Consider the following 12807-nt stretch of genomic DNA (forward strand, 5'->3'; position numbering starts at 1 on the left):
TTCAGTAATCTTTTCTCTCGGCTTGGATCACTAATCTATAATCCCGATATGTTGCGTGGTTCTAGCCGAAGGATGAGGCATCTTTAAGTGGCTGAAGCAACAATTAGAATTTAGCTTATGGGCCCGCTAAGGACCGGCCGGGGTATCGGTACTTTCCTTAGGGTAAATGCGAGTCCAATTCACCTCCAAATATTCCGTCTTTTGGTTTGACGAGTTCACTAGCTCGCCGAGACATGCCTCCAACAAATTACAGTGAGGCCTGCAACCAAACGGCCCCAGTGTACTCCGTAAAGTGTCATGAGTTGTAACTTTCGTCTCTACTCCAGGCGGTATTGACTCATGATTCTCCGTAGCCCCACCTGCCTTGCCTCTTCTATCCCAGTTTAGCCGGTAACTCATGGCTTAGAGTGTACATCCACTGCTTCAATCGTGAACAATTGAATTCACAAGACAGCCTTATACGAAAGAGTGACTTATTCTCAGCCCACTGTCCCAGAAACTTCGGGTGGTCTCCAAGAAGAGTCAGCCGTTGATATACCAGCCATGTCTTAGAAGTCTGTAGGCTGTACTTGCACTTAGATGAATTCTAATATATACTCTGAACGGCCCTTAGAGTCGAGGTTATTCCAGATGAGGCCAAAGTAGCAAAGCACAGTGCTGGGAAGGCTTGATCCCCGCTGTAGAGTGAAACAGGACGTTCGTCCAGAAGGCGGGGATGTCTTAGCCAGTGGGCAGCTCCATGGTCGGTCCATTCAGAGTGGATTTTCGAAGACAATGACAATGATATCACTCTCAGCTCTCAGATACTTCGCCGGGAGGGGTTGATGCGCTATGTGATTAGCCCTAGTTGATCACTAATCATGAAAGGCGAAGAGCGAATATTCCAATGATTACAATTGTTGATTAGATTATTCAGTTGGCCAATTAATTACGTTTGGCGAGTGCCATTTCCGGCATCCCTTTGATAGCCAACAGCCATTCAACGTTCTATTAACCTATTAAACCCTAAGCCTTGAGTCTTGAAGCAGATGGTTAGGCTTCCTCCAATTGTATGGATATTTATCCACGGCGGCCCTGCAGCAGTCGTGGTGGTTACGCGCATCTCAAGTGAGCAGTGCAAGCAATTGATTCAATGGTTAATGAATGGCGCCGCGAAAGTCGCTTAAAGCTATGTAGATTGTGTCGGACGATGGAGACTATTGATACGGGATCCCAATCCTCCAGCAACGCTTGTTTGAGCCTCCTAGCCACTAGCGTACTTATGTTATTCACTGATCCTTAGCCAGTTAGTACCTAAATGAGAGTTATTGGAGTACGGTGTAGGGCACCAGCGAACACGACCCTTAGGAAACAGTAACACTGGATTTGCACTCGGAAACCTTACCTTCAATAGGATGATCGAGAGAATTATAGTACAAGGCCCTGTTACAGATACTTACTATATCTACAGATAAGCGTTGACTCGACGCTTAAATGTGAAAGCCCTCTTCCCCCTTGAGTACCTTACTCCGGTTCTGGGTTAGTAGGACTCGACTGAGATGCAACTTATTAAAACATAAGTCTAGAGTTGGAAAGGCATTCTTTGCCACATCAGTGGCTACTTTGTCGAGACATAATATATTCAAGATTTTATAGCGCAAGGTTCGCTTTGGTTAAGACCTAACAGTGTTATGCACACATCCTTTCAAGGATATCATTATCATATTTTCTTTATTCTTCCATCCTTCTATCATTGCAAGAAGAAACGATAACATTAAGCCTGTCCCTGAATTGTGCGCAAGCGTGTCACCATTTGTTTCAACTACTTCAACAGATCCGTGAATTCGTCAAAAGGCAGCTCTCTGAGAAGTAGCGACCACGCGCGCTCATGCGTTTGATCCAACTTCTTCAACTCTTTCAACCATGTTATGACTCCCGCTTTTTCCATTCCCTCCCATCTGTTTAGCAGCTCAAGCTCTTGGTTATATTGATATATGGTACTGCGAATAACGAAGTCCGACACCTTGTCTACCTCTGGTTTCCAACGTCGATCCTGGTATTGTGGACCTAGGTTAACCAGAAACTTGTTAGGGTGATCAGAAGGACTCAGGCCACCCAGGTCATTACGATCATCCCAGCTAAACTCGAACTTACGCGATTCAGCACGGCGAAGGGCCGTACAGAACGCTTGTGTGCGATACCTTTGTAGGTCGATCACATCTTGGGACCTCCTAGTATCGTCATCTGTTATTGCGTCAAGCCCTGCGTACCAAACCATTCTCGTTTAGGAAGGTTGACCTCAGCTGTGATAGTTCCTTCGAGGTATGTAAACTCCTAGGTGCTTTCGAGAACCGAGCTTCGCAATTGGAGGATGTTTGAGATATTGGGGTACAAAATATATTGGCCTTCATCGGTTTTTCTGAGCTATTTATGCTGGCATCTCTGTGGCGAAAGTATCGCCTTGTGGAATATACCTTTCAAGCGGGTATATGATCCGGTAGAGACGCATATACGCTGATACATGGAATCGCAATGTAGGTGCAATATTCCTTTAGTTACACAGACCAACAAAGATAATTGCCATGTTTCACCTTGTGGACCGGCAAAAGTCAGGATATAATGAATGAATGTGTCGGGATTGACGGTGGTGCCCCTCGTGATAATGGGATTCTTTGTAATTTCGAAGCCCTTTGGAGATAGCCGAGAGTCTTTCTATGGGACATCCCTGTATACGACGCCTTAATGTGACTTTCCGATTCGCATCACTATTTGTGATCCACCCTGAGGACGTCTCCACATATATGGCCTTCCTGAATATCCCTTATTTTGCACAGATAATCGTTTCATATGCCATTACTACTATATAGTGGGATGCAATGTTCCACCCCAAGACCGCGGATTTCTCATGGACTGTTGCAAAGCTAGGCTAGGTAGGTTATTAGACGTATGGTGTATGTGTCACTGGAATGATAAACAAATACGATGGCTTTTTCGGAAAGATTCCCTGAAGTATCTGTATTATGCACTCGAGTTTCGATTGGCGAGCAGATAATATCATGCAGCATTTTGCCAATGCACGGCACCTATCAAGCTGACTCCGTTTAGTAACCAGAGTTGTTCCTGCTATAAATTTAAACAGGGGTGGCTAGTCCCTGATATTAGGCTACTACATTCCGACAAATTCAGCACTAGAGCTAGCTCAGGTTGATATAGTCTCTTGATATAGGCTTGGCCCATCATTTCCTCCTTGCCGAGAAGCAGCGAGATATGTACAAGTTACAACTGCTTTTGAGGATACATTTAGTCCGACACGGGGTAGCATTTGTGCCAGAATTGAACCTTTGAAAAGAGCATTAGAGTATGCTGATGCTGGTGAAAGTGCATGGACCTTGTACTGTGGATATTGGAAACTATATAAAGTCCAAATTATGGTATACTTAGCCATCTCCTCCGTTTCTTTCTTTCCCGCCACAGGGACTTTGTTAGATGACCATTAACAAAGAAAGAGGAAGAAACTAATAGAGTGATACATTGTAACTCAGGAAGCTCTCAATACTGCCATAACGCACAAGTGTATAGAACAGAAACCTACAAGCATCAAATAGCCCTTGTTACAAGCCCCTCGGTCTGTTAACACTCTTTAGCTCATATTTCCTTCTTCCCAGTTCTCCTTCTTCTTTTCCAACTTTACCTTACTGTTGCCATCTTCCGAAACCAAACAACAAAATACCCAGAGAACAAAGACCACTCCAGAGCTCAGTCGTTAACGAACCGTCTAGCTGTTATCCTGCTCAATCCTTAGCAGTAGATTGAGCTTTTCAGAAGCACGCTCCTTCACATCATCCTCGGATGGCATTAATGTATCGTATGACACCAGTAGTATAACTTTATCGCCTTGTATACCCTCCAAGTAATTACTGACCAACCATGTAGGCCTTGAAGGATGGTACTCAAGACGACATAAACCATCTTTGATTAACTCCTCATCGCCCTTTCGTGGATCTCGTGGCTGAATCATCGGTAGAATCACATACCAAGCCATTCATTCGATGCGAAAATTGTTCTGAAGATTTTAACTAATGCTGTAGATACAAACGGCTCTCGTAGGCGATTCAGAATGCAAGACAGGATATGCTTAAGAGGAGGATGTTGAAGAAACCAGATGGATAGATTCTACGGGGTCATTAGCGATTATTTATGGTCACCTATTGTACGACACACCAGTTACACGTGGCATTCTCCCTTCAGGTGGTGACGTCTGCTGTGCTGGGTTGCTATATTCCTGTATAAGAGAGGAATATGTAGTATGATGCATTAGCAGTCGTGTGTTAGACGAAGGTAATTTCCATGGTCTTTATCTTACCCTCTCCCGAGGCTTATAAGGGCTACATAGCTTGTTCTATCCGGCTTCTAGGTAGTATGGAAGTAGCAAGGGGTTCCCATAGAGTAAAATGCTGCATGTTGGGTTGACGCGAAAGGTATCGGTGTATACTTCGTTATATAGGGTATATCGTACCCAGAGTTCTGTTGATATCGCGGCTTCGTGATATTGCGCAAATCTGAAGAACTTTTATCTTTGCCGCAACCCATACAAAGACTAGTCCTTCTTGTATCCAGTCATAGAGGCCACAGTCACATGAAGCAAAAATGGAGTGCTATATATTGAGAATTCTTGGAGCAAAGCGAACTTGATCGAGAACAGCCAAATGGATCTTCGCGATGAACGTAATGTGTCAATCAGCAGTAATTCCATGTACAAGTATTTAATCCATTGGATAGGTCTAGAAGGTCATGCTAACTTTGTCCCACATGCTGGCCATTGAAAAGAGCTATCAATTCGACATCTGGTCTATGATCCCCCGGTACAGTTCCGTAGACAAGTTATTAATCATGCATTTGACTTCAAGGTAGGACATGCAAGTGGGGTGTCAAAACTATTCGGTCTGGTGTTGCCTTTGGGCCTTGGTAGCCAACTTTTGATAATGGCGAGCCACTGCAAAACTCCCGGCAGGGAGTTTAGATTTGTCCAAACTGTCGCAGTATGCTTTCCATGATGGACAGCCCGCAAGCATTTCGACTGCCATTGGTAGCAACTTTTTGGATGCTCTCTGGGAGTGGTTCGTGTGTCTTACAGGGTGCCTACCCACCGAACGCGCAGGGAGGCGACTATGAAAGGGATGACAACATTCGTTTTTTTTTCATCTAAGTGTCCGGTTTAAGCCAAGTTCTCTTTCGGTAGGAGATGGAACCCAAGCATCTGAAACGACAAAAATAAAGCTCAGCATGCTACAATGCAGTGTTTCATCCCACGTTGTTGATGGAATTACCCTGCTTAGGTCGCAAAGTTCTTTTGCTCTCCACAACCGTTTTGATCTACTCCATCATTATCTTTGTTCAAGTATTGTAGATAAGGGGCCGAATAACAATCTAAATACAATGAAATATCACAAGAGGCTCAGTATCCCCATAGACTGCGAAAATGTAGCAAGTCCGGTACTCTCGAAGGTATGTCTTTCTTGGAAATTCCATTCCACACCTGATAGTCTACATTGAAATTGGTTCTTCTTTTCCTGCTACTCTCGTCTCCTAATCTAAAATACAGATGTTGTGGGCTATTGGACTTTGCGTTATTATCTCCAATTATGCTGGGAAAATATAAACCGTGGGGGGTTGTGAAGGATAAGCAGCAGAATTGCTTTTGTTATGTGAAAGAGGTAGCGGATTGGAGAGCCTGGTAATCAGGCGTTTCCCCTGGTTCTTTTCTTGAATACTAGTAGATGTATTCGGCGATCGAAATATGCCTGACATTCGATCTTGTATTTCACATTCTTTCCCGTCTTCGTGTGCTTGGAAATACGTTGGTCAAATGTAAATGCCGTTCGAAAGTAGTTACTGTGTCTCTAAAAGGGAACAATTCGAGTTCTTCTAGTAAAACCATCGGCGTGAGAGTATATTGTTCTCCACCTGGGCTTTTAAACTCTTTCAAGCTACATATGTACTTCTAGCCAGTTGTGGCCAGGAGCAAAGAGATGAGGTCCCTACAACGCGTCATTCTGAATTCCCAATTGATCTTCATTGCCTACGAAAGAATTACTGCTCTGTTATTAAATTTGTAATGAGGAATACCCGCTTCCTTGCCGTAAATCGCAACGATTTTCTCAAAACAAGGATTCATAGATTAGTTTCCCGGAAACGACGCTGTCGCGATCTCTTCATATTTTCTCTTTTTTTCTTCATTGCTTTCCCACAAGGTTGCCGAAAATGTTTAGTGTCGAACATGATGGTACATCGTCTTATGTCTGGCTTTTCGTTTATCTAAAAGCTGGACAATCTGGGCCTTTTCGTCGTTCCATTTGGTCGAGTCCAGCGTCAATGCCAATTGTTGCGCCGTTTTACCCTCGGAGTCCTTAATCGAAATATCAGCACCTTTCTCAAGAAGCATTCTTACAGCCGTCGGAGAGGCGCGAAAAACTGCTTGATGGAGCGCGGTTCGACGCTGTACGCCGGCAATCTCATTCAAGTTAATATTTGGCTCCTGGAGGAGGAGGTCCAGAATGGTCTTCTGATCCGTGACTAAGTGTCCAGCCCATTGAGCTGCAGCCAGGAGGAGGGGTGTGGCACCAGCTTGGTTTTTGGCGTTAACTAATACGCCGCGGAAAAGCAACAGACCAACGGCCATGGGGCTCCGTCGTCGTATGGCAAGGTGCAAAGGACTGTTGTGCGTATGGGGGGTGTAGACATTGACATCGGTCTCTTTCCCTTCGCCCCCGACGAGAAGGCATGCCAGCGCATCTAGTTGGTGCTTTTCAAGGGCATCGTTCTTTTGGATGTCGAAAACACTCAAAATCGGTCGTTTGCCAGTATGATCAGGCTTGTTTGTGTCAGCTCCCCCCTGGATCAGATCTCGGACGAGACTTGTATGGCCGGCAAAAAAGGGTTGTTCGATTGCGATTTGCAATGCAGTGCGTCCGGTCTTTCGCTCAACGATGTTCAAGTTGACACCGTGATTGATTAGTGCTTGGACGCATTTGTAATGCTGATATGTACCTCCCTGGATGGCTAGGAGTAGAGGTGCTGGTCGGGGCTTGAGCTCCGTTCCTGGATTGCATCCATCCTTCAGCAGGATTCGCACTGCTTGTACGGCCCCCTCGGCACATAGGCTCTCTAGAATATGCTGGTCTCTATCTAACCATTTCCACCACCTCAGTTTGCTGCGGTTGACTGGGACAATTCTGGTGTCCTGCGTCGAAGCGGCCTCCCAGGTCGTGGTCATATACACCTCCGGACTGAAGGCAGATGTCGGTGGGTCTTTCTTCATGGTCGCCTGTGTTACGCTTGATAGGAGCGCCTGTTTGTGGAGAGACATAGAGCGTTTTTTGGAGCGGGCTTCGGCCGACTGCTCCTCGGTTGATGATGCTTGACTTTCTGTGTTTTTAAAACCCGACTTCATGTTGGAGCTCGATATATTAGATGGCTCAGTTTCCGTACGCGGTTTGGGCTTTGCGAGATCATTGTGCGGATCGTTGGTCGGTGGTACTTTTTCCACTTCTTGAACTCTTAGCTTGCTAGGCTCTAGGCTAGAGGTCTCAGGTGAAGCTCCGTTTGTCTGAGGATTTTCTAGGGAATGTGGCTTCCCCATTTGTAGGTCCTGCTTTCCCTCCTCTGCCCGTGGTTTCTCTTCTTGGATGGAAAGTCTCTCAGGCTTTTCTTCCATTTGGGATTCGGATTTTGTTGTGCCGCTCTGCAGCTTTCCTATTAACGCGCTTTCATCGACCTGTTCTTTGCTGGATGGACTTTTCTTTTTCGGTGGTGGTAGTGATTTCTGCACCTCCTCTACAGCTGCTGACTTCGCTTTTTCAGATCCCTCCTTTGTCCATACTGCCTGATCTGAGGGCTTATCAGACTGTGTCTTTTCAGATCTAGGTCCTTGAAGAAGGTCTGCCTCAGACTTTGGTGCTCTTTGCGATGCATTTTCCTGTACCCCTTCGACGTTTGCATAACCTTTCTGGTTCAAAGAAGATCTGTCACTATCGGTCGTCCATACCCGTTCATTCAGAGCGCCCTCAGTGCTTTCACATCCAGATTCTCCTTCATATGGTGTAGTCTCCCTCGACAATGCCAAAGTCGCGTCGTATTCACACCCGGTAGTAAGCGAAGCAGTTTCAGATTTGCCTTGAGTACCAGTGGAAGTCGATGGTTGAGGCTTGGCTACCTTGGTCGATTGTGCCATCAAGACTTTGTATTCGATTGGAGCTGTTGTCATTTCCTGCTCAGGTGACAAAGATACCGCAGACCCTTCGTCTGGATTGAACATCGTTGAAACAAACTCCCTCTGTTCTTGGTAGCAAGGACTGCTAATTGATCCCTCTGTCAACGGAAGGGGCGGAGGCAAGTCCAGCGACTCAGTGTATCCCCAAACAGTGTTGGAAGATGGTAGCATGTCTGCTAGAAACTCCGGTCCTCGGGTGATTGTGTCAGTCCGGCCATCATCCGCCCAAACATTGAATTCAGGTTCTTCAAGTGGCCATATATTCGGTGACTGGAAACCATGGATGTATGCCGCGCCAATATCCGCTTCGTGCTTGTGCGCTTCACCTTGGACCGTGAGGCCATCAACGGATTCTGCGTCGTCTTCTGACGGAATGATCGTTCTCTCTGACTCACCATCGGCCTGCCCGCTATGCGACTCGGTGGTGTCACCCAACGACTGGTAACTGCCGGTGATCGATAGGCCATCAAAATGCACCATTCTTTCCTCGTCGGAGCTCTCTGCAGAGTAATACGTCGAGTTGTCCTCCACTATTTGGATAGGAACCTCTATACCCGAAGACTCTGCTGTGCCATTAACGCTCTCAAAGGTCAAATTCATATCATCGTCATCAACAGCGTCCAGCCAGTTCTCAATGGTCTGGTTTTTCTCCCGTTCGCGGGCTTTGTCGACAGGGGGATAGAGTAACGCAGTGAGCTGGGCATGTACGTCCGCCGAGTTCCCCGGGGTGAAAGCATCGTTGTCTTGGGGTTGCTGGGTATAGAGAAAGGAGCGTTGCTCGTATACCGGCCAGCAGTCAACACAACAGAATGCGTGAAAAGATGGAGATTCAAGAATCTGCTTCATAAGGTCTCCGGCTTTCGGGCGTTTATTTGGTCTCTCTTGCAGCAGATCTCGGACCCAGGATAATGGTTCGGTGCTTTCATCTCGCACTGCTGCGCAGCTGTTAAGCTCCTCAATCCATGTATCGATCACTGGAAGATTAGCCCACAGGTACGGCTCAGCTCCACGGGGATGTGAAAAGGCATGTAGCTGAGATTTCATCTTCCGAACTGTGCTGCCCAACAGCACAGTAGACATTTCCAGGAACACCACGCCCAGTGACCACATATCACTGGCAGTGCTACGGCTCTGGTGCAACGCAATCTCCGGCGCCATGTACTCGGCCGTGAATGGGACATTGCGATGATTGGTGGTGCTTTGTTTCGAGCCCTTCCAGCTATAGGCGGTTCCAAAATCAGCCACAAAGACTCGGCCATCCTTGATGAGGATGTTCCGCGACTTGAGATCCCGATGGCGGATCTTGTTCTCGTGCAAATACTGAATCGCTCCTGTTAGACAGCCGAAGAATGGTCGCAAACATTCAACACCCCTTCCGCTGCGGCCTAAGTTCTTCAACAATTTCTCCAGATCACAGTCGGCTACGGGCTGCATCAAGAATGCAATATACTTCTCGTCAGTGTATGATGAAACATATCGAACGAGGTGAATGTGAGAAAGTGATTTGAGATACGATAACTCCCGGATTAGAGACGCTTGTCCTATCTTATTGGTCGTGGTATCTCCTCCACGTAGGACGCGTTTTCTCGCGTATGATTGAAGACTCAATCGGCTGGTGACGGCGTCGACTTCTCTGGGTCGAAAAACACAGAAAAAGTGATCAATTACTGTTACGCGCAAGTCGACATAAAAATCACAAAAGCGACATTTGGGGAACTCACCCATATCCACCCCGGCCCAGCGACTCCTTGTAGTAAAAGTACCTCTGAGCATTTCCCGCAAAGCTCAGGTGGGGTCCACCATGGTTATCCAACCCCTTCGCCCCCGAGGAAAGCACGTATTGTTGAAATTGCAGGAATGATTCTCGGAGGCCATCCTCACGCAGGAAGATTGGCAGAGTGTCCTCATTGAACGGAATATGGAAGTCCGTCAACTCGGCCTTGACGAAATAGTCCAGCAGATCCAACCGCTGAATATTCCGTAAAACAATGTATATTCGCGGTCGTTCACTCCATGCGAGTAGTCGATCATCGCCAGTATCTTTGCCTTTGTTGAGGAGGATATCGCTGATTTCGTTGCATCGTTGGATACTCACTCGGCGACTAGCAGCAGAGTTGGTCGCGGATGCTGGCAGACATAAGCGAGCCAACAATTCCTCGATATCAACAGGGGGCGCGGTCGGCGGTGTTGCTCGTTTCCCAAAGACCCCTTGGAATAGTCCCATGGGTCTTAGTGAAAGTGAAAAGGACTGGGACATGGTGCAGCGGGTCTCTCAACCATCAGTCCCGGCTATAGAGAGACATGGAAATGTTAACATGAAGATACGGCTCCTGGGTGCCTAACCAGAATCAAACGCGAAGCCCAACAGACAAGGCTATTGATTATCAAGTGGGGTATGAGGGGCCTCAGCCTCGCGATCATGCAGGATATGACGTGGCGCCTAACGCTCGATTGCTCGATCCCCTTCCTCGAAGGCTCCGAGCCTGGTGATAACCTGTACATCCTTTGTGTGAAGCGATCATGGAGGTATATGGAACAATAGTCAACGTCCTACAGGTATTCGAAACATGCATCAGCACGTATAAACTTATCTGTGTTGCAAACAACGTCGGTAAAGATGGCGACCAGATCATGTCGCGGCTGCAATGGGAATATTATCGCCTCATACAATGGGGCAAAAGATCTGGAATTGAATCCAATTCCCCTTCGAGCCGAGTTAACTGGGAGGTCGCTAAGTCTCTGTTAGAAGAGCAACAGGAGTTGTTGACCTCAGCCGAAAAGCTCAAATCTAAGTATAATCTCGACATTGACGATGAGATTTTAACCGCCACAAAGCTTCAAGAGAAAGCTGTCGAAACTTCCTCTAGCTTGACAAGATTTCTGCGCCATCTCACAGCAGCAGAGTCAGGTAGCCTTCGAGCAAGGGCCATCCAAAGCCAGAACAATCCTCTTCGACGTCTGCGTTGGGCTAGTACTGGGAAAGACAAGACAGATCGTGTAGTAAGCGACATCGCAGAGTTGAACGACCGGCTGGATTACCTTTTGGATTCAGCTGATCGTGAGAGACTCCATGCCGCGTCAGAGTCGTTGCTAAGAGATCTTATCACACACTGTAGCAACCCGCACGAAGTGAATACTATCAATACGCTCTTGAACCATTCAACCTCAGACTCGAACCAGGCTCTCGCTGCAGCCGCATCTTTACGACAGATCTATTTGCTGCTAGCGCCTCCCAAAGGCTCAGAGCAAAGGTCCGAGCCGCGAGGTGCTCCTCTGCAACTCCTGGAGCTTCGTCCCCGACGTCTGGCTTCCGAGGACTCGATGCAGACCTTGAAATACGCGGGTATAGAGCCTGCACTTTACAGCGGACAGAGCGTCATTGTGGAGTGGAAAGTCGCCGGAGATCCAGGGTGGGATCAGCTTGTCAAATATGTCCGCCGACTAGCGTTGCTTTTGAGTAAAATGGATGATCCGTCATTTCATACCCTACCCTGGCAGGGGCTATTACCATGGCGTGAAAGATCGCTATTTGGCTTTGTGTATAAATATCCGGTTCCAACTGAGCAACTCATGGGCTCCTTGCGGTACGAACCTCTCTGTTCCGTGATCCAATGTTCTGCAATTGCCCCGCTAAGCCACCGCGTAAAGATCGGAAAGGATATGGCAGAGACGGTGCTCCAACTTCACACCGCGGGCTGGTTACACAAAGGAATTCGATCTGAAAATATACTCGCATTCTTCGCTCAGAACGAAGAACTTCTTCCAGAGAAAGCCCATCTCGTGGGATTCGAATATGCCAGACCCGACTCTAAGGATGGCTTAGCCATAACCCAACTCCCCTGTGACTCTCTTGGAGCGGATCAATATCGACACCCAAAGGCGCGTGGAGCTCATCGGAAATCATACCGGAAGGCATTCGACCTCTACGCACTAGGCTGTGTGCTTCTTGAGCTTGCGCTGTGGAAGCCGCTGGCGACGATACTTGCCGAGACCTACCCTGCAACTGATGAAGATAGAAGACGCTCGAATGGGAGCCCCACGAACGGAGATCGAGCACCATCACTGCTGTCGTTTCAGACATGCACGTCATTGCAGGTGCTTGTCATGCATTTTGCAGGTAGTATGTTTCGCGATGCCATTGCGCTTTGCTTTGAAGATCGGGCATTCGATGAAGATGGGCTAGATAGACAGAAGGCAATTCTAGAACTTCTGGGGAATATCAGTGTATAATCATGGAGACAAGTTGGCAAAAGCTTCAAACGTGGAACTTTTCTCGGTAGGCCCTGTGACTTGAGCACATAATCATTTGGCACAGGAGCAATACGCCCGCAAGCGCAATCTTCAAATGAAGAATTTGAGGGGTGTTATTAGCAACAATGTGCAACTATAGCAGTATCGACAAAGAAAGCAATGTCTGCCATAGCAGGAAAACTCTCCAACTTGGATATTCTCAGCCAGTCGATCGCTTTCAGCTTTATCCGCCCATATCTTGCATCCAGATATTCCTGTCAGCACGTGGAGAACTCAGGCGTTCAGAGCTCAGCCAAGGCTTTTCTGTA

The 12807-nt window shown here is 47.2% G+C and overlaps 2 protein-coding genes across 2 annotated transcripts; one reads left to right on the plus strand and one right to left on the minus strand.

The window, feature by feature from the left end:
• Positions 1-6244: 6244 nt before the first annotated feature.
• On the minus strand, positions 6245-10472 carry ABOM_006044 (uncharacterized protein; the record flags this gene model as incomplete). Its single annotated transcript, XM_022533173.1, has 2 exons — positions 6245-9881; positions 9970-10472. 2 exons carry the CDS (start codon positions 10470-10472, stop codon positions 6245-6247), a joined length of 4140 nt encoding a protein of 1379 aa, XP_022389593.1.
• Positions 10473-10768: 296 nt separating this feature from the next.
• On the plus strand, positions 10769-12478 carry ABOM_006045 (uncharacterized protein; the record flags this gene model as incomplete). The annotated part of the gene is made up of 1 exon (XM_022533174.1): positions 10769-12478. One exon carries the CDS (start codon positions 10769-10771, stop codon positions 12476-12478), a length of 1710 nt encoding a protein of 569 aa, XP_022389592.1.
• Between the last annotated feature and the right edge of the window lie 329 nt (positions 12479-12807).

Source organism: Aspergillus bombycis, assembly GCF_001792695.1.
Source record: "Aspergillus bombycis strain NRRL26010 chromosome Unknown contig00037, whole genome shotgun sequence".
NCBI lineage: Eukaryota > Fungi > Ascomycota > Eurotiomycetes > Eurotiales > Aspergillaceae > Aspergillus > Aspergillus bombycis.